The sequence below is a fragment of the Equus quagga genome, chromosome 1 (assembly GCF_021613505.1).
Source record: "Equus quagga isolate Etosha38 chromosome 1, UCLA_HA_Equagga_1.0, whole genome shotgun sequence".
NCBI lineage: Eukaryota > Metazoa > Chordata > Mammalia > Perissodactyla > Equidae > Equus > Equus quagga.
Genome location: NC_060267.1, coordinates 133948848 through 133976455, shown reverse-complemented (window position 1 = coordinate 133976455; position 27608 = coordinate 133948848). Strand labels below are relative to the sequence as shown.

Sequence of the window (27608 nt, the reverse complement as noted above, 5' to 3'; positions counted from 1 at the left end):
TCTACCTAATTTCAATCATTTAATTTCTAGAAAGAAATTGACAAAGTGCCTAGGAACTAGATTTTGAAACTCTAAGAAGTTATCTTTTTGAGAAATTCACCCACCACTGCATCTTTCCATGCCAGAGTTTCAGCAAAAGGTCTACCTAGGTAACTGAAAGAAGAAAAGGGAATGTTCTGCTTCGGGTGTCTTACTATTTAGTGGCAGAAAAGACGTGATTCCTTTTGCTATTATTTTTCCTCTTTTTAAACGTGTGTTCATTTAGCAAGTATTTATCAGTACCTATATGTCAGGCACAGTGCAGACATCAGGAAGAGAGGAACAAGGTGATATCTTTTGTGGAGCTTTCTACTTGGGGGAAGACAGAAAGAAAACACATAAACTAACAAGTTATTTCACACATAGTGAAAAAAAACAAAGACCACAGAACAGAGTGATGGGATGATGGGAAAGAAGGAGTATGGAGCAAAGAATTTAGATAGGGTGATAAGGAAAGTCCTCTCCCAGGTGACATTTTAAGTGATGTTAGAATAATGAAAAAGAGCTAGTCACAGAAGAGTCAAAGGAGGCACGTTCTAAGCAGAAGTAAGAGCAACTGCAAAATTCCAGATGTAGGAACACATCTGGCATGCTCTAGGAACAGTAACCTGTCTAACCTACAAAAATATTCCTAACTAAAATGATTCCATTAACCATCCAACTTTAAATCACAACACTGTCTGCCCTTACACAATATTTCAACCTAACAATATTGGATGAGGCCTTAATAATATGAAGATTCTCTTTAAAACTGAGCAGGAAATATGCATTAATATAAGAGCAATTCATGAAAACAACCACATATGGTACACATTGTACAGGATGTGCTAGGATCCCTTGTAATTAGAGTGGGATTCTCTTGGTACATGCCCCTTTACCCTTCCAGTTACCAACACAACTGAACAGGAAGGCCAGCTGTCCACAACAACCCAGAGGAAAACACAGGTAGGGCCTTGACCACGTCCCAGTAGACTGCCTATCACCTGTTCCAGCTGCACACTTACTCCTTCGGTCACTGTGCCTTGATTGTCTTGCCCATCCTCATCATCATCTTCATCATCTGCTTCTCCTTTCTGAACAAACTCATTTCTTGTTCGAAGGTACAAATCCCAGAGTTTACAAGCAGCTTTATATTCAGGAGAATCTGGCTGTACATTAGCAAACAGAGGAGAAAAAAAGTCACTTTAGTATTTTATTGTAAATCAATTACTACTTTTAAAGCATCTTGTTCCAGCAGAGACTGGCATTGTAAGACATAACTTTGAAACTGTATTATAAATTTTAAAATCTTTATGATTAAAGGATTCATGGGTTTCCATTCCTCTTCTGAAGAACTAAATGTATGTTTTAAAGGCATTCTGAAAAAATTATTTTATTTATGCCCTATCTCATCACAGAAAAGCCTGAGGCAGAAGATAAATGATTTGCTAAATTAAGACTAGTTATTACCAATACACTAAGAAAGATAATTTGAAGGATAAGACTCAATTTAAGTGACAGAAGTCTGAAGGATAGAAGCTAACAATTGTTCCAATATAACTTCTATTTTTAAACTATTTAACACCTTACTTGAAGATTTCTTTTCCTGAGGTATAGTAGGAATGAACTCTAACTGAAACTTTCCAGAAAAAACAATGCTGGATGTAATGTTAAAAAACAAGCAAGAAAGCAAACAAACAAACCAATAAAACTTTTAAAAATGTGTCCATGTGCTACCAATAAGGAGTAAACAATGTTCACAAAAGCTAGAACAGAGTAACACTGGGACCCAGATGAACAAGCAGAACACTGAAGCCAATGTTCACCTTTGGGGCATTTGTAAGACAAGAAAAATCTAAGCTTTAGTTTTCAAGGCTCCTCATAGGAGATAAAGGCCAGGGTCCACCAGAAGCTGGAACTCCAAAGGCCATGGCTGCAGTGTAAGTGTAATTCAAAACAATTCCCTTTCTCCACTGCCAGAGAACAAAGAGGATGACCCACCTCAAGCTCCACCCAGCTCAGCCCATGTCTATTCTCAAACCATGGCAATGCAGGCAACCAACAGGCATGAGATGAATCTCCTCTGAGAACTCTTCATCGTAAACTATCCCTAACAATGACAGGCCAGGTGCCTCATATAAACAAGTCTTCTCTGGATGAACCCAACTTCAATCTAAGCCTCAAAGAATATCTAGAGATAGAGTTCCAAGAAATATGAACTCCTCGTCAAAATTTAAGAAATACATAGAATGAAAGAATCACAACAGAAAGTTGGCAGAAACGACAGCAAAAATCATACATGCAAATTACTTCAGATACTGAAATTATCTGCCATAGGAAAAAAACCCAAGTATGTTGAATATGTTTAAAGAAACAATGGAATTGAAGATATAAGCAAAGCGTAGGAGAACCTAAATAAGAAACTACTTCCAAAATATGAAAAATATAAATAGCAAAATGTAGAAACTCAACAAATAGGTTTAAGAGCAGATTTCAAAGAAAATTGGAAGAACTAAAGAAATTATCTAAAAAGCAAAACAGATACAAAAAAGGGGGCTATGAAAGGTTAAGAGAAATGGAGACCTAAAGAGGGTTCTAATACAACATCCAATCTGAGCTCTACAAAGAGAAGAAAGAGAGAAAGGGGCAAAGGCAATACGCAAACACATAATGGCTAAAAACTTCCCAAAGTTGATGAAAAACACCAATCCAGAGATTTAGGAAGCCCTACAACTCCCAAATTATACAAATAAAAAGATATGCATACCTAGACTTATCACAATGAAACTGTAGAACACAAAAGACAAAAACAAGATCCTAAAGCTAACCAGAAAGAAAAGACAGATAACCTTTAAAGGAACTACAATTATACCGACAGATGACTTCTCAATAGCAATAAGAGAATGAACAATAAAGAAAGTAGCACATATGTTTATGAGTAAAAATACTGACTAATAAATTACATTATTTAATGGGATTAAAAATTTGCCACAATAAAACTAAAACACAAAACATCAGTAGCATAAATAAATAGAGCAGAGTTGAATTCTTCTAAGGTGTTTGCATTGTTTAGAAGGAGGTTTAAGATGTTGATTAACTTTCTAGTTTGGTAAGTTAATTATGCATATTAAAACTTCTTGGATAAGAACTAAGAGATTATCAATACATCTTACAACTTCCAAATTGTGGAGGAAATAAGAGAGAATAAATTAAAAACAAAATGAAACCAAAAGAAGTCAGAGGGAAAAACAAAGTAAGAAAAAACCTTAGAAAAATGAGATAAATAGAAAATAGACACTTAGATAATAGGAATACATCCAATCATATGATAATTACTAAAACTGTACAGAGATGAAATGCTCCAGTTTAAAGATTATCAACTGGATTAATAGAAATTCATGTTTACGCTGTTTACATGAGATACATCAGTATTACCAGGATATTTTTCATATCTTTTCGTTGGAAAAAAACTAGGTAAACAAAAATAAAGCTGATATAATTATATTAATATCAAACAAAACAAGCTTCAAACAACAGACATTACTAGCGATAAAGAGGGCTACTGCATAATGCAAAAAAATTCAATTTACTAGGACAATATAACCATTTAGACTACTATGCTCCTAGTTGCAGAGTTTCAAAGTATATAAAGAACAAAAAATCAACAGAGTTATGAGGAGAAATAGACAAATCCATCACCAGAGTGAGAGATTTTAAAATATCTTATTTGGTAAGTAGATAGTTCATGTAGGTAAATCACTAGGGATATAAAAGATTTTAGCAACATAATTAAAAAGCTGGGACTAATGGACATATGCAGAGTACTGTAAGCAATGAATAGCACTCTTGTTATATCCACTAAATTTATAGCAGCATTATTCATGATAGCTAAAAGTAGAAACAACTCAAATATCCATTAACTTGGAAACAGATACACAAAATGTGGCATATCCATTATAAGGAAATATTATACAGTCATAAAAAGGAATGAAGTATGAATATATGTTACAACATGGATGAACCTTGAAGACATTATGCTCAGTGAAAGAAGCTAGTCACCAAAGGCCAGATAGTGTATAATTTCATTTATATGTAATGTCCTGAACAGGCAAATCCACACAGAAAGAAGGTAGATTAGTGGTTGGGAGGCTGGGAGGAGGAGAAATGGAGAGTGGCTGTTATGGGTATGTTTTTTTTAGGGGGCGATGTTGCACAACTTTGTGAATATACTAAAAACTTCTGGATTCCACACTTTAAAAGATTGTGACAATTATATCTCAATTAAAGAAAAAATATATATACCTACAGTTTTAAGAATAAATCTAACAACATTTTTGCAAAATTTTTATGAAGAAACATTTAAAAGTTTGCTAAAATACATTAAAGAAGAATAAATCAAGACATACCAAATTCATAGACTGGAATAATCAATGTCACAATTACATTAATTCTCCAAAATATGATATAGAGTCAATGCAAATTCAATAACAATTCCAACAAAATTCTTTTTGTGCCTGTTGACCTAACACACTAACATTAAAATGTATAAAGAAAGGGCGAAAATAATCAAGACACTTTCCTTACCAGATAAAGAATTACAAAGCTATAGAAATTAAGACAGGAATAGTATAGCCCAGTAATAGATAAACTGGCCAGAACAAAAGACCAGGAATGGACCCATGAGTACATGGAAACAACGACAGCACTGACGCTGCAGACAAATGTGGAGAGGATGGCCATTTCAAAGTACTGCTTATACCTATAGGAAAAAAATAGATCTCTACCTCATTGAAGACACAAAAATCAATCCCAGCTGCATTAAAGGCTTATATGTGAAAGACAAAACTATTAAATTTTTAGAAGAAAATAGAATAATATTTTCATAATCTTTTGGCAAGAGTGATTTCTGAAACAAGACACAAGGAAGGATACATCATAAAGTTAAAGACTTATAAATCTAATTATGTTAAAATAAGAAACTTCTTTTCATCAAAATACCCACAGAAACCAGCCCGGTGGCACAGTAGTTAAGTTTGCATGCTCCACTTCAGTGGCCCAGGATTTGCAGGCCTGAATCCCAGGTGTGGACCTACACACCACTCATCAAGTCAAGCTGTGGTGGCATTCCACATGCAGAACAGAGGAAGACTGGCAAAGATGTTAGCTCAGCGACAGTCTTCCTCAAGCAAAAAGGGGAGGGCTGGCAGTAGATGCTACCTCAGGTAGACTCATCCTCACCAAAAAAAAAAAAAAGAGACTCATAAAAAGAGTGAAAAGACAGCCACACAGTGGGAGAAGATACTTGCAACACATATAACCAAAAAAGTATCAGTATCCAGAATATATCAAAAATTTCTAGAAATAAATATGAAAATGACAAACAACCCAAGAGAGAAATGGGCAAAAGATTTGAGCAGATACAGAAGAAACAAGAATGGTTCATAATCATAAGAATGTTCAGTCTCTTCACTAATAAGAGGAATGCAAACTAAAACCACTAAATGAGAAAATACTACTCACCTACCAGATTGATAAACATTAAAAAGCCAGACAATGATCAAATTGGATACCTTTCGAATTTGATGCTTTCTTACCTTATAATAGGCCTTTGCATTGTTAAAAAGCAGCTGGAAGTCAGCAGTCAGCAGGTTAACATCATCATACTCTTCCATTTTTAGTTTCTGTTGGATTTTCATCAAGTCAATGGGCTGAGAAACCACTTCATAATAGTCTGGTTGATTTCTGTTATAATTTAATTTTTTAAAAGATATTAATCCAAAGCTTATCAAAAGTTATATTTCAAAAGCACCTGTGGCAATGTCCAACATTTGAAGTGACAGAATATAGTAGACTTACTCCCATTACTTGAACTAAGAGAGAATGATAAAAGCAGATGCATATGCATCCCCTTTACAAAATATATATTAGTGGTATAAAACCTAAATTAACATCTGTGATGCTCTTTTATATGTTAAATATCTAAGATTTAGAGTACCAGCACTAAAACTAATCAATGGTATCTTCTGCAAATGAAAATGACTTACCTTTCATGCATTCAGTACTGGCTGAAAACAGATCAATGTTTCACAGCTCTTTATAAACTTACAAGATGGATCATCTTTCTTCATCTAGCAACCACAGAATTGTTCTGCTAAGTACTATCAAGTATCTATTATATATACTGTTCTAATATCAATTACTAAAGCTACAAAGGAGAAAGATGAGGCCCTTGGCAGAAGGAGCCTACCAAAGATAAGAGGACATAAGACATATTCAAACATGACAAAACTATTTTTAAAAAAAGGTGAAAAAATGTTCTAGGTGACGTGAGCAACATGGCGGAGTGAGCTGTTCCCTTTCTCTCTCCCACTTCGAACTACAACTAAACGGACATTCACTGATCAGTGGAGAATACCCACATAGCACATCAGGATGCCTGAGAGGCCTGCACTGCTATATATCTGAAGGTAGACGGACTACCCCTGTGGAGGTGGTGGAGACAGGTAAGCACTCTCTGGCCCCCAGGTAGCCCAGAACACACGTGTGATTGCTTTCCTGGCTGAAGCACTCATAGCATCACTGCAGCCCTGAGGGTGGGCATGCACTTCAGTGTGACTGTGCAAACAGATGACAGTAGCCCTGAGGCCCACATGATCACTTCCTCATCCAGTGGGAGAGTCCACAGAGCTTCATGGTCCAGAAGGAGCAGCTCAGGCTCCAACCAGTGGGGAGGCCCCATCCACCAAGCACAGGGGCTCATGCAACCTGGGAGTGGACAGTGGCAGAGCTCTGAGCCTGAGTGAACTAGGCCCCAGCTGCCTCGAACGCCCATCGCACTGCTGTGGTCCCAAAAGCGGGAATGTAACTCGGTGGGACTGTGGCAGCAGGCAGCAGCAACCCTGAGCCCCTGTGTGATTGCCCTCTGATCCAGTGGGAAAGCCCATAGTCCCACAGCAGTCCTAGGGAGTGGCTCTGGTTTGGACCCAGTGGGGAGGCCCCATCCAGGAAGCACAACAGCTGGTGTGACCTAGGAGCAGATGATGGCATATCTGCGGCCTGGGCAAATGAGTTCCTGGCTGTCTCAAGCACCCACAGTACCACTGCAGCACCAAAGAGGGGAGCGCAACTTAGCAGGACTGTGGAAGCAGGTAGCAGCAGCCCTGAGCCCCTGTGTGATCACTCTCTTGACTGGTGGGAGAGTCCACAGTCAAACCACAGTCCCAAGAAGCAGCTCTGCCTCAGACCCAGTAGGGAGGCTCTGCCCACCAAGCACAACAACTGGAAGAACCTAGAACAAGATGGTGGCAGGGCTGTGAGTCTGGACAAACAACCTACCAGCTGCCGCGAGCACCCGTAGTACTGCTGGGGTCCCAAAGTGGAGAGCATGGCTCGGTGGGAATGTGGGAGCAGGCAGCAGCAGCCTGGAGCCCCCACGTTATTGTTTTCCCAGTTGGTAGGAGACCCCAGAGGGTCGCTGCAATCCCAACGAGTGGCCAAGGCTTGGAAACAGACAGTTCACAGGGATCCTGGTGGGCTAAGATTACACACCTCTTTCCCCCTTCTGCCAATGGTGGCAGGTGGAAGCTGTGACCAAATACTATCTCTATGTGGAGGCACAAATCCAAGCCGTGAAGCAGTATGAAAAAATATATTAAATCTCCAGACCAGAAGGAAAATGACAAGCACCCAGAAATCAATCCTGAAGGCACAGAAGTTAATAATCTAAATGACAGAGAATTCAAAATAGCTATCATAAAAACTCAATGGGTTTAAAAAAAAATAGTTCAATGAAATCAGGAACAAGTTTGATAAACAGAGAACAGAGGGAATTCTTCACAAAAGAGATTAAAATGATAAAGCAGAACCAATCAAAAATACAGGAGATGAACAACACAATGGATGAGATAAAGAAAAATCTAGACTTAATGAAAAATAGAGCTGATATTATGGAGGAACAAATCAGCAGTCTTGAGGATAGAAATATAGAAATCCTTCAGATGGAAGAGGAGAGAGAACTATGACTAAAAAGAAATGAAGAAATCCTCCGCAAAATAACTGACTCAATTAGGAAATGCGACATAAAGATTATAGCTATTCCAGAGGGAGAAGAGAAGGAAAACGGAGCTAAAAACTTGTTCAAAGAAATAATAGCTGGGAACTTCCCAAACCTGGGGAAGAAGCTGGAATTACAAGTAAAAGAAGTCAACATATCTCCTAACTATACCAATGTAAAAAGACCTTCTACAAGGCATATAGTAGTAAAGCTGGCAAAAGTCAATGACAAAGAAAAAATATTAATGGTCACAAGGTGGAAGAAAATAACCTATAAGGAACTTCTATCAGGCTTTCAGCAGATTTGTCAGCAGAAACCTTACAGACTAGGAGAGAGTAGAATGATGTATTAAAAATTCTGAAAGACAAAACCTTTCAGCCAAGAATATTCCATCCAGTGAAAGTATCCTTCAAATATGATGGAGAAATAAACTTTCCCAGATAAACAAAAGCTAAGGGAGTTCATCACCACAAGATGTCCCCTACAAGAAATCCTCAAGAAGGCCCTCATACCTGAAAGAAAAAAAAAAAAGAAAAAGGGGTTATAAAACCCTGAACAAGAGATAAGTAGATAGACAAAATCAGAAAATTGCAGTTCTCTAGCAGAAGAGGTTAGCAAACAATTATAACATTAATGAGAAAGGGAAGGAAAACACCAAAAATAAATATAATCTTGTTATTTTAACCAAAAACTCACAATGCAAGATGGAAGATGGAATAAGATGTGACAATAATAACTTAGAAGGAAAGAAGAAAGGGATGGAATCAGTTTAGTCTAAGGAAATAAGAGACTTTCAAAAAATGGACTATCTCATCTCCGAGGTTTTTTAATACAAACCTCATGGTAACCACTAAACAAATAATTAGAACAGAGACACAAATTAAAAATAAGGAGAAAACTAGGAACACAAGCATAGAAAACTACCTAATTGAATTGGTAGTCTAAAATACACAGGATGAGAAACAAAGGAAATGCAGAAGAACTGTAAAACGAGTGATAAAATGGCAGCATTAAGCCCTCATATATCAGTAATCACTCTATATGTAAATAGACTGAATTCTCCAATCAAAACACACAGAGTGGTGGGATGGATTAAAAAATAAGACCTAACAATATGCTGCCTCCAGGAAAGACTTCTCAGCTCCAAAGACAAACACAGGCTCAGAGTGAAGGGATGGAAGACAATATTGAAAGCTAATGGCAAACAAAAGAAAGCAAGTGTTGCCATACTTATATCAGACAAAGTAGACTTTAAGATAAAACAGGTAATGAGAGACAAAGAGAGGCAGTAATATAATGATAAAAGGGACACTCCACCAAGAAGACATAACACTTGCAAATATTTATGCACCCAACACACGAGCACCAAAGTACCTAAAGCAACTATTAACAAACCTAAAAGGAGATATTAACAACAACACAATAATTGTAGGGGACCTCAACACCCCACTTACACCAAAGCATAGATCATCCAGACAGAAAGTGCACAAGGAAATAGTGGAATTAAATGAAAAATGAGACCAGATGGGCTTAATAGATATATAGAGAGCATTTCATCCAAAAACAGTAGAATACACGTTCTTCTTAAGTATGCATGGAATATTCTCAAGGATAGACCATATGTTGGGGAAAAGGGAAGCCTCAACAAACTTAAGAAGATTGAAATAATATCAAGCATCTTTTCCAACCATAATGCTACAAAACTAGAAAGCAATTCAAGAAAAAAGCTGGGAAAGGGTCAAAGACGTACAGACTAAACAACATGCTACTGAACAAGCAATGATCATTGACGATACCTTAAAGGAGAAATAAAAAAATATCTGGAGACAAAGGAAAATGAAAACACAACATACCAACTCATATGGGATGCAGCCCTAAGAGGGAATTTCATTGCAATACAGACTCAGCTTAACCACCAAGAAAAATCTCAAATAAGCAATCTCAAACAACATCTAACAGGACCGGAGAAAGAACAAACAAAGCCAAAACTCAGCAGAATGAGGGAAATAGTAAAAATTAGAGCAGAAATAAATGAAATTGAAACAAAAAAGACAGTAGAAAGGATCAATGAAACAAAAAGCAGATACTTTGAGAAGATAAACAAAACTCACGAGCCCTTAGCCAGACTAAGGAAAAAAGAGAGAAGGCTCAAATAAATAAAAGTAGAAATGAAAGAGGAGAAATTATAATGGATACCACAGAAATACAAAAGATTATGAGAATACTATGAAAAACTATATGCCAAAAATTGGACCATCCAGAAGTAACCGATAAATTCTTAGACTCTTACAACCTCCCAAAACTGAACCAAGAAGAAATAGAGAATCTGAATAGACCAATCACAAGTAAAGACACTGAAAGAGTAATCAAAAACCTCCCCTAAACTGAAAGTCCAGGACCAGATGGCTTCTCTGGAGAATTCTACCATTCAAAGAAGATTTATTACCTATCCTTCTCAAAGTATTCCAAAAAATAGAGGAAGACGGAACAATTCTTAACACATTCTACGAGGCTAACATCACCCTCATATAAAAGCCAGACAAGGACAACACAAAAAGGAAAATTACAGGCCAATATCACTGAAGAACATAGATGTAAAAATCCTCCAACAAAATAGTGGCAAATGGATTACAGCAATACATTAAAAAGATCATATGCCATGATCAAGTGGGATTTATACCGGGACACAAGGATTGTTCAACATCCACAAATCAATCAATGTGATATATCACATTAACAAAGCAAGGGACAAAAACCACATGTTCATCTCAATAGATGTAGAGAAAGCATTTGACAAGATCCAACATCAATTTCTGATAAAGACTGTCAAGAAAATGGGTAGAGAAGGAAAGTACCTCTACATAATAAAGGCCATATATGACAGACCCACAGCCAACATCATTCTCAATGGGGAAAAACTGAAAGCCACCCCTCTGAGAACAGCAACAAGACAACGTGCCCACTATCACCACTCTTATTCAAGATAGTACTAGAGGTTTTTGCCAGAGCAACCAGGCAAGAAAAAGGAATAAAAGGAATCCAAATAGGCAATGAAGAAGTGAAACTCTCACTGCTTGCAGATGTCATGATTTTATATATAGAAAACCCTAAAAGATCCATCATAAAACTATTAGATATAATCAACAACTACAGCAAAGTTGCAGGGTACCAAATCAACTTTAAAAAATCAGTTGCATAACGATACTCTAATAACAAACTAACAGACAGAGAATTCAAGAATACAATCCCATTTATAATCACAACAAGAAGAATACAGTATCTAGGAATAAATTTAACCAAGGAGGTGAAAGACCTATACAACAAAAACTATAAAAGAAATCAATGATAACATAAAGAAATGGAAAGATATTCCATGCACATGAATTGGACGAATAAACATAGTTAAAATATCCATACTACCTAAAGCAACCTACAGTTTCAATGCAATCCCAATCAGAATCCCAATGACATTCTTCACGGAAATAGAATAAAGAATCCAAAAATTCATATGGGGCAACAAAAGACCCAAAATAGCTAAAGCACTCCTGAGAAAAAAGAACAAAGCTGGAGGCATCACAATCCTGCACTTCAAAATATACTACAAAGCTATAGTAATCAAAAGAGCATGGTACTGGTACAAAAACAGGCACGCAGATCAATGGAACAGAACTGCAAGCCCAGAAACAAAACTACACATCTACGGACAGCTAATCTTCAACAAAGGTGCTACAAATACACAACGGAGAAACAAAAGTCTCCTCAATAAATGGTGCTGGGAAAGCTGGAGAGCCACATGCAAAGGAAGGAAAGCAGACCATTATCTTTTGCCATACACAAAAATAAACTCAAAATGGAACAAAGACTTGAAAGTAAGACATGAAACCATAAAACTTCCAGAAGAAAATATAAGCAGTATACTCTTTGACATTGGTCTTAAAAGAATCTTTTCGAATACCGTGTCTACTTGAACGAGGGAAACAAAAGAAAAAATAAACAAGTGGGATTTCATCAGACTAAAGAGCTTCTGCAAGGCAAGGGAAACCAGGATCAAAACGAAAAGACAACCCACCAATTGGGAGAAAATATTTGCAAATCATATATCCAACAAGGGGTTAATCTCCATAGTATATAAAGATCTCACACAACTGAACAACAAAAAAAAACACAATCAAAAAATGGGCAGAGGACATGAACAGACACTTCTCCAAAGAAGATATACAAACAGCCAATAAGCACACGAAAAGATGTTCAACATCACTAATCATCGGGGAAATGCAAATCAAAACTACACTGAGATATCACCTTATACCCGTTAGAATGGCTATAATCACCAAGAGAAAAAATAAGTGTTGGAGAGGGTGTGGAGAAAAGGTAACCCTCATACACTGCTGGTGGGAATGCAAACTGGTGCAGCCACTATGGACAACAGTATGGAGATTTCTCAAAAAGTTAAAAATAGAAACACCATATGACCCAGGTATCCCAATACTGGGTATTTATTCAAAGAAATTCAAATCAACAATTCAAAGAGACTTATGCATCCATATGTTCACTGCGGCATTATTCACAATAGCCAAGACGTGGAAGCAACTCAAGTGCCCCTTGACTGATGAATGGATAAAGAAGATGTGATATACATATATATGCACAATGGAATACTATTCAGCCATAAAAAAAAAGACAAAATCATCCCATTCGCAATAACATGGATGGACCTTGAGGGCATTATGATAAGTGAAATAAGCCAGACAAAGACAAACACCATATAATTTCACTCATGTGTTGAAGATAATGTGAGCGAAACTGTTCAGTGGTTACTACAGGGAAGGGGGTTGGGGGGTGAGCACAAAGGGTGAAGGGGCACATTTATATTGTGACTGACAAATAATAACGTACAACTGAAATTTCACAATGTTGTAAACTATCATGACCTCAATAAAAAAAAAAGGCATTGGAATGGCAAACACAAATTAGGATAACTATCTCTTGGAGGAGAGGGATAGACAGGGACACACAGGAAACTTCAAAGGTAGTTATAATGATAACATCTTAAGTTGGGCTTTGGGTTTATGGATGTTTATTATTCTTTCTGGCTTTTCTCAAATAGAGTTCAGTGAGACAAGTAAACCTGAAAAATTATCCAGGTGACTATTTTTCTCAATTCTCTCTTGGGGATAGGTAGTTAATTCCATTCTAGAGGTGTAAGAGATAAGTTATTACAATCAATGAATGTTATAGTCATTAAGGTTTTAATCTCTGTTGGGACTTTGGCAGACACATTATAGCCATCTATTTATGATTTATTTTTTAAAACTTTCTATTCTGACATAAAAGTTGCAAGAACAGTACAAAGAATGTTTTTTATGAACCATTTGAGAACAAGCTGTTGACATGATAGCCTATCACCCTTGAATAGTGTAGTGTGTATTTCTTACAAAGAAAGATCACACTTCAACCATCAAAATTAGGAAATTAACTTTGATACAGTACCACCATCTAAACCTCAGACTCCATTCATATTTTGCCAATTTGTTCTAAAACTGTCCTTTATAGCAAAAGGATCAAGTTCAGAATCACTTGTTATATTTAGTTATATTTCTTTAGTTTCCTTCATTCTGAAACAGTTCCTCAGTCTTTCCTCGACTTTCATGATCTTGATACTTTTGAAGATTACAGGCCAGTTATTTTGTAGAGTCTCCCTCAAATTTGAGTTTGTCTGTTTCCTTGACGAATAAATTCAGATTATGCATCTTTGGCAGTACTATGACAGAAGTGATGCTGTATTCATCTCACTGTATCCTATTTGGTGGCACACGATTTCAACTTGTCCCATTACTTAGATGAGGCTGATTTTGATCACTTGATTATGGTGATCTACCAAGCTTCTCAACTGGCCAAGTTACTCTCTTCTCCTTGTACTTTATGGAGAGGTACCTCCAGACTATGTAAAAGCCCATTCCTCATCAATTTATTCATTTGTTTACATCAATACAGATTCCTGAATTCCTATTGTACTCAGTGGGTTAAAAACCATTACAGTTATGCACTGCATGACGTTTCAGTCAACGATGGACCGCATATAGGACGGTGGTCCCATAAAATTAGTACCATATAGCCTACATGTGTAGTAGGCTATACCATCTAGGTTTGTGTAAGTACACTCTATGATGCTCGCACAACAATGAAATCGGCTAGCAACACATTTCTCAGAATGTATCCCTGTTGTTAATCAATGTATGACTGTACTATAATTATTTTGATGCTCAAACTGGCCAGGTTTGGCCAGGAGGAGTCCTTTTGAGATGGCTTCTATTTTCTATGTCTCTTCGACATGTTCTTATCACCCTTTGAGTACCTGCTTATTTTCTGGAACCATACGATGCTACTGGCTCATCTTGTAGTTTTCCTGCCCTTGAAATCATCCATTTCCCCAAAGAGCTCTGGTTCCTTTTAATGGTAAATGGTATTTAAAAACCAAGACTGAGGTGCTAGATGTGTTCATTTCTACTGGGGTGTTGCTGCTGCCAGGCTGTCTCAATAGATATAGCTAGGGGATAGACATATGTTAACTCATATCTATATTTATTCCTCTATTTACATATTTGGAAACCATGAATTCACACCAATATTTCCAATTCCAAACCAACACCACAGGGTTCCTTCTAGTTTCCTTTCCCTACTTGTACTCCCCTTCTCAGAAAGTGAGAAGTCTGACTCTGATTATTCACAATGTATTTACTTATATGATTGCTCTCCTGCATGTAACCAGCCTCTTCTTGCTGCTCTCCTACCTTTACCCCACAATGCTCTCCTCACCTCATTCAGGCTATGACCCATCCCTGTGTGCTAGGCCACACTCTGTGGGGATGCCCTCCTTACCCGACCCATGACAGACCACTGCCACCACCATTCCCCCAACATAGACACTCTCCTTCTTCCACTTAGCCCTCAACATCGTGTGCCAGGAAGTCCTTCTCCATGAACCCCCTCTTTACCATGCCCAGGCTCTGACATTCCATGATGTGATCCTGTTACTATCCACAACCCTGCCCACTGCCCCCTCTGCTTGTCTTCCCTGCAGATGCCTACTTTGCACAGACTCACCTAATGACTTCTGAAGTGAATCCTTCAGGAAGGGAGGAAGAGGAAGAATAAATTCAGTTTTTTAAAACCCTTATCAACCACTTACATTTTAGTAAACTATAAAATTGAGTATGAGGGGATAAAAGGAGTATTCCATTTGCTATTCAGAGAACATGTAAGAACATAAAGGTCTTGGTGAGTAACAACAAAGGACCATGCAGGCCTAATATCAATGTTGTCAGTGGCACCAAGGGACTTTCTCAGATGAGTATTAGGGCTTTGTTAACTTGATATGCAAGATGGCTCTCTCCACCTGGGCCTGATGGGTCATAATCCACTGTTCCTTGCCGAAGCTGGACCTCAGCAGTCTCTCAGGTTTGGGGGATTATCTGTAGACAATTGAGAAGCCAATGAGGACACATGCCTAGAAAGGACACTATCTCCCGGAAGCTCCGCTAGAGGGCTCCTGACAAGCATTTTCAGAATTATCACACAGGCAAAAGAGAGGTCAGAATCCCAACACTCTATAAATTATGGTCAAAAAAGGGTACCCCACTTTCAAAATTAAATAGCTCTACTAATTTTTTTCACTTAAATCAAACATACAGAAAAGCATAAAAAAGTAAAGATTGTTCCCATTCATCTACAGTTAAAAGCACTATCAGTATTTTTCCAGACTTCTATGTACATATATACACAAACAGGACTGTATAGTACACGTTCTTTCATAACAGCTTTTCTCTTTCAACAATAGCTGAGAGCACCTTGCCATGACACGGCCACAGGACAGTCAAGACATAAGTAAGAGTTTTAACCAGAAAAGCGAGAAACATCAGGCCTGATGTACAGACCCAGCTGGCTACCCCTAAGCCCATTTTCCCTTCTTCCCAGGATGACAGCATCCTAAGCTGCTACGTGGGGACTAAAGATCATGTTCTCTAGCCTCACTGCAGCTAAGTTCTGGCCAATGCAAGAGCTGGTGTGCCGTGTCCAGGTCACATCCTTGACATGTCTTCTTCTTCCTACAGGATAGAAGGTAGTTGTGGTGGTGGGCTATCTCAGACCATGGAGACAAGGGAGACTCCTCAAGGACAGCAGAACAAAATACAGACAGCACTGGACCCTGAACAGGACTTTCACATGAGAGAAAGCAATTTTTCTTGGTTCAGCCATTGTTAACTTGGATGTCCTAGTACACACAGCTTAATATACCAATGAAAGTCAAAAACAGATTCACACTCGTGCAGCTCTGAGCAATACCACTTCCCGCAATCTCTTGAGAAAATATACACATCCCCTCAGACACAGTACTGGGGGAAGGCAGCAGTGCTCCTAAGGCATGACATCACAGTGGCTAGAAGACAGTGCTCCGGCACCCACGGCCTGCAGCACTAGCCTGCAGGTGGAAAGCTGGCAGCAGAGGGACAGTCCTTTTCCATGAGGGGTTTGTGTACTCCAGCAGCATGCTGCTCCTCTATACAATATACTGGTTAAGAGCACAGGCTTTAGAATCAGAAAGACTTGAGTCTGAACTCATTATCCTTGATTAGTTCTGAGCACTAGTACAAGTTCTCATCTATAAATGTGATTATACTTCACAAGTTTAGACAAGATAAGGTCTGGAAAGTGCTTGGCATTGTGCCTAGCGTGCGGTAAGTAAAAAAATATGGGTTTTATTATCATATGCTAATTAAATAACTTTTAAAAGACTGTTACGGATAACAGTCTCCAACTGAAATCTGGAGACAATGATCTCATTTTAAAGAGTCCTTTTTTGGCCATGACTAATTTACAGGGCTCTTCTTATTCAGGATGGTGACACTGCATCCTCAGTGGCTCCACTCTTTGAGATGAGAAGTTTACCTTCAGCTCAACGTGCAGCTTGCTGGCTACCTACTTTGGCATAGACAATCATGAATGGATCTAAATCTTTAGTTAACTCATTGTATCAGTTTCCCATAGCCGCTGTAACAAATTACCACAACCTAATGGTTTAAAACAACACAAATTTATTATTTTCCAGAAATGAGTCTAAGTAAAAAAAGCAAGGTGCAGGCATTCCCTCTGGAGGTTCTAGGGAAGAATCCATTTCCTTGCCTTTTCCAGCTTCTAGAGGTCACCTTCACTCCTTGGCTTGTAGCCCCCTTCCCCTATCTTCAAATTTCTCCCTGATTATGACTCTTCTGCCTTTCATTTCACTGTTTAAGGACCCTCGTGATTACATTGGGCCCACTTGGATAATTCAGGATAATCTCTTCAACTCAAGGTAAATTGACTAACAAAATTTCTCTTTGCCACGTAATCCAACATATTCAAAGGTTCCAGGAATTAGAAGATGGACATATTTGGAGGCCATTATTCTGCATACCACACTCATATATGTTTTCAGAACAAAGTTTAACTGCCACTTTGAAGGAAACAGTGACGTTATTTTGACAGAAAGAGAAGGAAGCTCTAGCCAGGGGGAACAAAGCCTCCAAAGGCAGATGTGTGCAAGGTGCATATTGGGGCCAGCAATTTGTTTTGCTTCACTGGACCACAGAAGTCAAGCCCAAAAGTAAGGGGAAAAAGAGACAAAGAATGGTGAAAATAATCATTGTGGTCTCTCTGCATATGTGAAAAATTAATCCCTTTTAACTATGATAGCTACAACTTCACTCCTATCTTAAATGCTATTAAATAATTTTTAAATACGTGCTTCACTTTCAAGGAACTAAAGAAAAAAGAACAAACTAAACCCAAAGCTAGCAGAAAGAAGCAATATATAAATCAGGGGTAAACGCAATTGAGAATAGAAAAACAATAGAAAAAAATCAACAAAGCTAAAAGTTGGTTTTTTGAAAAGATCAACAAAACTGACAAACCCTTAGCTAGATTAAGAAGAAAAGAAGATGGGGCCAGCCCAGTGGCCGAGTGGTTAAGTTCCCATGCTTTGCTTCGGCGGCCCAGGGTTTTGTTGGTTCGAATCCTGGGTGCGGACATGTCACCGCTCATCAGGCCACGCTGCGGTGGTGTCCCACATGCCACAACTAGAAGGACCCAAAACTAAAAATACACAGCTAAGTACCAGGGGGTTTTGGGGAGAAAAAGGAAAAATAAAATCTTTAAAAAAAAAAAAAAAGAAGACTCAAATAAAATCGGAAAGACAGGACATTACAGACATAAAAAGGATTGTAAGAGAATACTATAAACAATTGTATGCCAATAAATTGGATAAATTCCTAGAAACATACAACCTATCAAAATTGAATAAGAAATAACAGAAAACCTGAATAGACCTCTAACTAGTATGGAGACTGAATCAGTAATCAAAAATCTCCTGGCAAATAAAAGCCATGAACCTAATGCCTTAACTGGTGAATTCTACCAAACATTTAAAGAAGAACTAACACTCATCCTTCTCAAACTTTTCCAAAAAATTGGAGGAGGGGAAACATTTATTCTGTGAGGTCAGCAATGCCCTGATACCAAAGCCAGATAAAGTTACTACAAGAAAAGAAGACTACAGACCTATAGTCCTTCTGAACGTCGATGCAAAAGTCCTCAACAAAATACTAGCAAAATTAATTCAGCATCATATTAAAAGAATTATACATTACAACCAAGTAGGATTTATTCCTGGAACACAAGGATGGTTCAACCTATGAAAACTGATTAACGTAATACATCATATAAAGAGAATGAAGGAAAATAACCACATGATCGTCTCAACTGATAAAAAAAGCACTTGACAAAATTCAATACCTTTTCATGATTAAAAACTCTCAACAAATTAGGTATAGACAGAAATTACTTCAACATAATAGAGGCCATATATGGAAAGCCCACATGTAACATCATACTCAAAATAGTGAGACTGAAAGCTTTTCCTCTAAGTTCAGGAACAAGACAAGGATGCTTGCTCTTGTCATTTCTTTTCAACATAGTACTTGGAAGTCCTAGCCAGAAGTTAGGTAATGAAAAGAAATAAAAGGCATCCAAACTGGAAAGGAAGAAGTAAAATTCTCTCCGTTCACAGATGATATGCTCTTACATGCAGAAAACTCTAAAGATTCCACACACAAAAAACATTAGAACCAATAAGCAAATTCAGCAAAGTTGCAGAATACAAAATCAAAATATGCAAAAATCAGTTGCATTTCTACACACTAACTATGAACAATCCAAAAGGAAATTAAGAAAAGTAATTCCATTTATAATAGCATCAAAAAAATAAAAACTTAGAAATAAACCTAACCAATGAAGTGAAACACTTGTACACTGAAAACTAGACATTTCTGTACAAATTAAAGATGACACAAATAAACGGAAAGATATTCCACATTCACGGACTGGAAAACTTAATATTGTTAAAACACCACTACCACCCAAAGCAATCTACACATCCAATGCAATCCCTATTTAAAATCCCAATAGCATTTTTCACAAAAACAGAAAAATCCATCCTGAAATTCATGACATCTCAAAGAGCCCCAAACAGCAAAACTACCTTGAAAAAGAAGAAAGTTGGAAGACTACATTAGTTAGGGTTCTCTAGAGAAACAGAACCAACAGGATAGAGACAAGAGAGTGAGAGAGAGAGACAGATTTAAGAGATTTATTATAGGAATTAGCTAACGCAATTATGGAGGCTGAGAAGTTCCAGGATCTCCCATCTGCCAGCTGGAGAACCAGGAAAGCCAGTGGTGTACAGCAGTCCCCCCTTATCCACGGTTTCACTTTTTGCAGTTTCAGTTACCCATGGTTAATCGCAGTCCAAAAATATTAAATGGAAAATTCCAGAAATAAACAATTCATAAGTTTTAAATTGCATGCCATTCTGAGTAGTGAGATGAAATCTCAGGCCATCTGTCCCACCTGGGACATGAATCATCACTTCGTCCAGTGTATCCATGCTCCCCCCACAAGTAGTCACTTAGTAGCCTTCTTGGTTATCAGATCACAGTGCTTGTGTTCAAGTAACCCTTATTTTACTTAATAATGGCCCCAAAGCACAACAGTAGTGATGCTGGCAATTTGGATATGCCAAACAGAAGTCGTAAAGTGCTTCATTTAAGTGAAAATGTGAAAGTACTCAACTTGATAAGAAAAAAATTGTATGCTGAGGTTGCAAAGATCAACAGTAAATTTTATCAACAGTAACTGTTCCATTTTAATAGTTATTATTGCTAATCTCTTACTGTGCCTAGTTTATAAACTAAATTTTATCATACGCATGCATGTATATATAGAAAAAAGATAGTATATATAGGGTTCAGTACTATCCACAGTTTCAGGCATCCACTGGGGGTCTTGGAACATATCCCCCAAAGATAATGGGGGACTACTATAGGGTGATTCTTCATAAAATCAAAAACTGAATTACTATAAGATCCAGCAATCCCAGTTCCGGATATAAATCCAAAAGAACCAAAAGCAGCCTCTCAAAGAGGTTTTTGCAGACCTGCGTTCACTGCAGCATTATTCACAACAGCCAAGAGATGGAAGCAACCCAAGTGTTTATCAATGGATGATTGGATAAACAAAATGTGGTATATTCATACAATGGAATATTATTCAGCCTTAAAAAGGAAGGAAATCCTGGGGCCAGCCTGGTGGTATAGTGGTTAAGTTTGCGTGCTCTGCTTTGGCGGCCCAGGGTTCGCAGGTTCAGATCCCGGGCACGGATCTAGCACTGCCCGTCAAGCCACAGTCTGGTGGCATCCCACATAAAATAGAAGAAGATTGGCACAGATGTTAGCTCAGTGACAATCTTCCTCAAGCAAAAAGAGGTGGATTGGCAACAGATGTTAGCTCAGGACCAATCTTCTTCACAAAAAAAAAAGAAGAAGGAAATTCTGTCACATGCTACAATATGGAGGAATTTTAAGGACATTATGCTAAATGAAAAAAGCCAGTCACAAAAGACAAATACTGTATGATTCCACTTATACGAGGTATCTAAAGTAGTCAAATTCATAGAAGCAGTGCAATGGTGGTTGCCAGAGGCTCAGAGGGAGGGAGAAACGGGCAATCATTTAAAGGGTATAGAGTTTCAATTTTGCACTATGAAAAAGTTCTGGAGATCTGTTGTACAACAACATGAATATACTTAATACTCATTGAACTGTACACTTAAAAATGGTTAAGATTGTAAACTTCATGTTGTGGTTTTTACCACAATTAAAGAAAATTTTTTAATTAAAAAAATTTTTTTAAATATATTTTGTTACATCTTGACAACTAAAACTAAAATCTGGACCCCAGTATCATTTAAGCCATTCATTCCAAAGGAAAAGTCAATTACCAAACAGTTTAAACATGGACCCAGGACTAAATCCCTCCCACTCACCTTTCCAACTCACCTTCGCTTCGGTGCCCTAATGAAGAGCTCACAGAGGAGCCTGCCCTGCTCATCCTTATAGTCTCGGATGGTGTTGTAGAGTTCATGGCACACAGCAATCTACACAAAGGAAAATCACCAGAAAAGTGAACACAAAGCCAGTGTAGACACAAGGATTACCTTCAATAAAAACATACCCATAAAAGGCAGGTAGAGAAGAAAAAGGATGAATCCCCAAATTCCCATATGGAAACCCAAGGCTGAAATATGCTGACAGTAGCTCTCCTGATTTAAGATAATTTAACTGATCAAATATTTTGATATATTTCATCAGATTTATGCTACTGATGATTTTTCTTTTCTTTTAAACTAAATCAGTTTATATCTCTTGCTTAAAATCATCCAATAGAGGGGCTTCTTACTACTCACAGAATAAAATCTAAACTCTTAACATTGCCCACAGGAATGTTGCCCACACTCTTCCCCAGTGCTCTGCAGGGCCAGTGCCTTCTCATCACAGAGAAACCTTTCCTGAAGGTTTGGGTCAAAACAGCCCTACTCACCCAAGCTTTTCTTCTTGGCACTTATCACCAGCTGCGAGCACTTTATTACTTATTTGTTCACCTGTTTACATTCTGCTTCCCCCACACCAGAATCTCACCTCCATGTGAAAAACGGACTTGACTTATACATGGCTATATCCTGATCACCAGAACAATGCTTAGCACATGAAAAGCACACCATTAACTTGATATTTTTTAATATTAAATTATACTATAAGGCTTTTGCCTAAATATACACTTTTCATAAAAGAAAGGTTAATATCAAGCCAGAGGAAAAAGAAGTGGAGAGGCCTTGCTTCTTAACCACTTATCATTAAAGGAAGGGTACAGAATTGTAGGAAAAGCAGGCAGAAACTGTGTGATCCAAGTTACTCACAGGATCTACAGTCGGAAGATTGGAAAGTCTCCTCCTTTTCCTGCTTGGGCCTGGTGTGGACACAGAATGGTGCCCATCATCAAAGTCCCCGCTGACACTACTGGAAGGGGAGGTAGCTCTTCTTCTCTTGGAACCCATGGAATCCAACTTCTTCTATAAGAAATAATTAACCACGTTCTTATATTTAAATTTAGACACTGCCACCAAGCCCTCAGCCAGCCACCTGCTACCAAACTTCTGGTCCACTTAGGAGGATATTTTAACTGTTGCAAAGAAGCTTAACTAACTGTTAGTTTTTTCAATGGAAATCCTCGACCTTATTGCTCTAGTCCCTTCACTTACCAGAATGTTACACTTTCAACTTGGATGGGACAAATTCAGCAAAAGTGTACTCATTTGTATACCACCAATTTTGAATGACTCAACCACTTCTGGCCTCAAATTTACTCTGGACTAGAGTTTGAACACCCATGTGTAGTGGTATACCAGTGTGCTGGAGGTATTGATCCCTCAGCCCCTGAGGCAGCCAGGCAGGCTTCAGGGACAGAGGCCCCAAAGAGGTCGCCTCTGGAGTCAGTAGCCTCACCTGCTTTCCCCAGTGTGTCTTACAATTCTGATCATTTTCCCGATGGGCCACGATATGGAAAAAAATTGGAAGCAGTGCCTGAAGCAAATGAGTAGCACAAAAGGATAGGGAGACAGAAGACAATTAACCTTCTAGCATTTTAGATGCACCCTAAAATTTACACACTGAAAATAAATTTTCTCCATTCGTTAAAGAAGGATACACAAGACACACCCCTGGAAAACACTTAATGTGACTTGCCATACCTATGACAAAGCAGCAAAAACTGCACTTTGAAACTTTTCTGTTAATCCAGACTAGCGTCTTTACCTCTTTTCAGTTATATGGAGCACTCTATTCCCCGCGAACTTTGAGATCATAGCTTTAAGTTTCAGTAGATGATTTGGAAGGGCATCTTAGAGTTGAGCTTTTAGGTCCTGCTTGGCCTTTCAGAAACAAAAATAGTTGCTCTTCGTTTTAGGCAGGCTGCTAAGTAACTAATCTTAACACAACTTTACAAATATATACATTTGACTATAACAGAAGAAACGCAACCAGTGAAATGATCTGCTACAGCTAGAGCGAAAGGGTCTATACTGGAGAAGATCCAACCTTACACAATTTAACATCAAGATCAAATAGCGTATTGTGATTTCAAAGGTCTGTCTCTAAAGCTAAAAGAAAAAACTGATCCCAGTTTCATTTAACATTCAATTTCAGGAAACTAAGAGACCAGCAGCTGAAAGAATAGGTTGCCATTCTTAGAATGGAGAGAAAAATCGGGGTTCTCCAGGGAACAGAACACAGGAGCAAAACAAACTAACAAATAAAAAATCCTGGTAACCAACTGAAAAACAAGAGGAGTCTCCTATCTCTTCCTGTAAACTACAATCCACCCAGTATTTAAAAACAGAGCCTACCATGATGATGTTCCTTCCTCCAGGCTTTGGTTTGTTATACAGTGTATTAGTTTGCAACTAGCTACAACTGGCTTAAAGCTTCAAAGGGTTTAGGCCGAGGACAGTCAAGTTTGATTGGTTTTTGTTTTATAAAAGGCTGATAAACTGGCCTCAATTCATTAAGAAGAAACTCCAAGACCAATCCTTTGTAAACATGACAAGGACACAAGTGAATCTGATGAACATGAGGAGGGAATCTTTACAGAAAGGATAACAAAATTTAAGAAAGATGCAAGGGAAAAGGCAAGGGAGAACAGAAAAGAGAAAGGGTGTAGATGATCAGTAATTTACCAGCTTTACCAGAGCACAACCAGCGCCTCGAAAAGCCAGTCTCCTCATTATGTCTGAAGGCCAAGTGAAGCCAGTGGGAGAAGGCAGGGCTTTAGAAGTGCTGATTCTGTGTTAATATATTCAAAACTGAAAGAGAAGAACAAGGCAGAGAAAGGGGAAATAAAAAAAGAAGGGTCAGAAGGAATAAAAATGAGTACGAATAGATAGAAAACATTCAAGTAGAACTGCTAAAGAAAGATAAGAGAACTGGAGAAAACACGCCTATCAGTTCTCTTGTGTCAAACTGCCACAAAGGCTCAGGCACTAACAGTACCTGACATTTCTTTGATTTAAAACCAAATGCTTTTCATATGCTTAAAGTTGTCTCACTGAGGTTCCCCTTTACTCACATGGAATGATGTCAATTCCAGGAATGAAGCATGCCTGCCCACTGCCCCCTAATCAATAAGAGCAGAGTTCAATCATTAGAGCTGGAATGGGGAGTGAACACATGTGGAAGGCTCACATGTGACACCAAGTGTTGGCAAGCTGGAACAAACCCAGAATGGCTCACGTGAGCAAAGTCTGGAAAACTCCACCCAAAAAAATTCAGAGACAGACTTTTATTTCCAAAAGTCTTATTAGTATTGGAAAGACACTACAAACAAGTTTAGAAAGGTAAAAAAAGAAAGAAAGAAAGTCTTTCATCATTTTGGCAGGAGGTCAAAATTACTTTAATAAATAATCCACTGAAAATCAAATCACAAAAAAATAAATCACTGGTGTGTGTATACAGCTTAGAACATACAACATCCAAAACTCCAGGGCCAGCCCAGTGGCATAGTGGTTAAACTTGCGTGCTGGGCTTTTGCGGCCTGGGGTTTGTGGGTTTGGATCCCAGTCACAGACCTACACACCGCTCATCAAGCCATGCTGTGGTGGTGTCCCACATACAAAATAGAGGAAGACTGGCACAGATGTTAGCTCAGCAACAACCTTCCTCAAGCAAAAACAGGAAGATCGGCAACAGACGTTAGCTCAGGGCCAATCTTCCTCACCAAAAAATCACTCAATCAATTAATTCAAAACTCCTTGAATCATTAATTTACTTTGATAAGAAAAAGATGCAACTTGATAATTTTCAAATATTCTCTTATTCAAAGGACACATTTTAAAACGTATTTTGGAAGTTTGGCAAGGAGGGCATGTGGCCAAGTGAGTGGGAGGCACAATAGCACCTGAGCTCAGAAGACCAGAATAGGAGTGCCAGGTTCTCCACCCCTAATTATCTGATGTTGCCTGAGTCACAACCTCTCAGATCTGTTTCTTCATTTCTAAAACCAGAACAGTAAAGTGTACATATCTTCCCTGGACAGTTGTGATAGAGAAATGTACCTGAGATCACTGTGAAATTTCAAAGCACAGCAAAATGTTAAGTTCCAACTCCGAAGACTGCATGTTCCCTGGGCACAGGAACAGCATTTTATTCATTTTTGTAGCCCTGACTCATAGAATAGTACTCAGTATAGTCTGAGTGATCAACTTATCTTTTTAATAAACATATTAAAAGTGCATTTGAGACATTAAAAAAAAATTGTGTAGTTTAAAAGGCCTGTGAGCATCCCTTTAGCAATTCTTCTTCCATGAAGAGGAAAGAAATAGATTCTGGAGCTCAATTACAAGTTTTAAAATCGCACTGATTACAGTCACATGTCCAAAAGTCTGACAACCAATGATAAATTACAGTGGACAGTAAAGAATAACTTTATAATATGCAACTGGGAAAAAACATTCTCACTGTAACTAAATTGCATATTTTGATAGTTTATAAACATTAGTACTCTCCCCTATTTCTAGTGACAGTACTGTAATACACACTTAAAACAAAAATTGTGGAAAACAGAAGATTCAGAGGGAAAAAAAATCACTTAGAATCCTACTTCCCAGAGAAAACCCACTTTTAACACAGGTCTTCACAGCTTTCAGTATTTATTCTATGCCTTAGTTGCCTTTTTTTCTTTCAACGAAAGCATTAACAAACGATATGTATTATCCTGTAGCCTGTGCTTTAACTTTGGGAAGATTCTTCCAAGTAAACATTCTTCCACATGGTATTTGATGGCTTGATAGAAGTCTATCATATAGATACACCAGAATTTACTAATCTTGGGGACTTGGATAGAATAGTAATATCTGAGGTATTTTGTACACTCCCAAAGCCAAAGCAAGTGGTCAAGGTCTTTCTATTGAGCCACACACATATCTGTCACTGTTTTAACTTGAAATACTTCTTCAAAAGATACTTTCCAATCTTCCTTTGGATCTTAAAATATGAGCAACCTGTTAACAAAGAATAAAGCAAAGCTTATACTACCCTTTTATACTTTTACTGAATCCAATTTGCTTCTGAATTATATTTGGGAAACTGTGCATTACTAAATGGAAAAAAAAAAAACACCTAAAAAGCATTTTTGAGAGGCCCTAGTTTGTTGGAAAATTAGTTAATAAAAATGCTTTCCTCCAACATATGTTTGTATAATTATAGTAATTTCTATATCCACTAAACTGTGTACTTGTCATTTGTTTTTCAGGATTTCTTCTACATTTTCGCCTCTCTCTTTCCTCTAAATCATCCATATTAACTCTATAATAACAAAACTATGCTTCTCTTTCAGAAAAAATTTTAAGAGGTGGAAAAATATTTAAAACCAGGAAATGTACAGTTTAAAATCCTCGATTCTTTGTGGTGTTGCAGACAAGAAACTTAAATATCTGGCTTCTACTATAAACACAAGTCCCATTGACAAAAATACTCGGTCTGAACATAGTCATCAGGAAAGCGTGAAAAAAGAAAAATCACTAGGGGAGTTTGCGTCCGAACCGTCAGGAAACAACAACAACAAAAGAAGGCCCTGACCTGCGGAGGAAATGAAAGACTTTCCCGACCTGTCACTGGTATGGGGGACTAAGGGAAACGTTGACAGCTTTGAAGCTGCCGCGACGAGCGCTCGGCCAGGCGCTGGGAGCGGGAAAGACCGGCGCGGGGAGCTTCCGGGCCACGGCGCGCCTTTGTCCCGGCTGGCAGGTGCGGCAAGGCAGCCGGGCCGGTCCCGACGCCCGCCGCCGTGCCCCGCCCCGCGCGCCCGGCCCCACCGGCGCGTCCCCACGGCCGGGGCGGGGCCTCCGCCGCTGCTCCCGCCCGCCCGGGCCCACACAAAGGCCCGGCAGCCGGCCGAAGGGGAGCGGCCCCGCCCGCCCGGGCCCGGCCTTACCAAGCCGCTCCGCCGCCTGCAGCCCCTGCCGCGGTCACCGACCGCCGCGCCCCGCCCCGTGGCCGCCACGGCTGCTGCTATTGCTCCTCCGGCCGCGGCCCGCTGCCGTCGCTCCAGCACCCGCCGC

The 27608-nt window shown here is 38.6% G+C and overlaps 1 protein-coding gene across 26 annotated transcripts in view; it reads right to left on the bottom strand.

Annotated features, from left to right (window-relative positions):
* The window catches only part of PBRM1 (polybromo 1), a 121590-nt gene extending 93982 nt beyond the window's left edge, over positions 1-27608 (bottom strand). For 15 of the 26 annotated variants that reach the window (XM_046658162.1, XM_046658257.1, XM_046658263.1 and 12 more), the window contains exons 1-6: positions 27482-27608; positions 24231-24356; positions 22416-22568; positions 21499-21596; positions 5613-5760; positions 1044-1187 (exon numbers count right to left, since the gene is read on the bottom strand). In XM_046658162.1, the coding sequence (XP_046514118.1) occupies positions 1044-1187; positions 5613-5760; positions 21499-21596; positions 22416-22568; positions 24231-24278 (591 nt within the window). In that variant the 5' untranslated portion in view covers positions 24279-24356; positions 27482-27608. Of the gene's footprint in view, positions 1-1043; positions 1188-5612; positions 5761-21498; positions 21597-22415; positions 22569-23310; positions 23427-24230; positions 24358-27481 lie in introns of those variants that run through there. The other 11 variants (XM_046658188.1, XM_046658343.1, XM_046658313.1 and 8 more) reach the window with 7 other exon arrangements.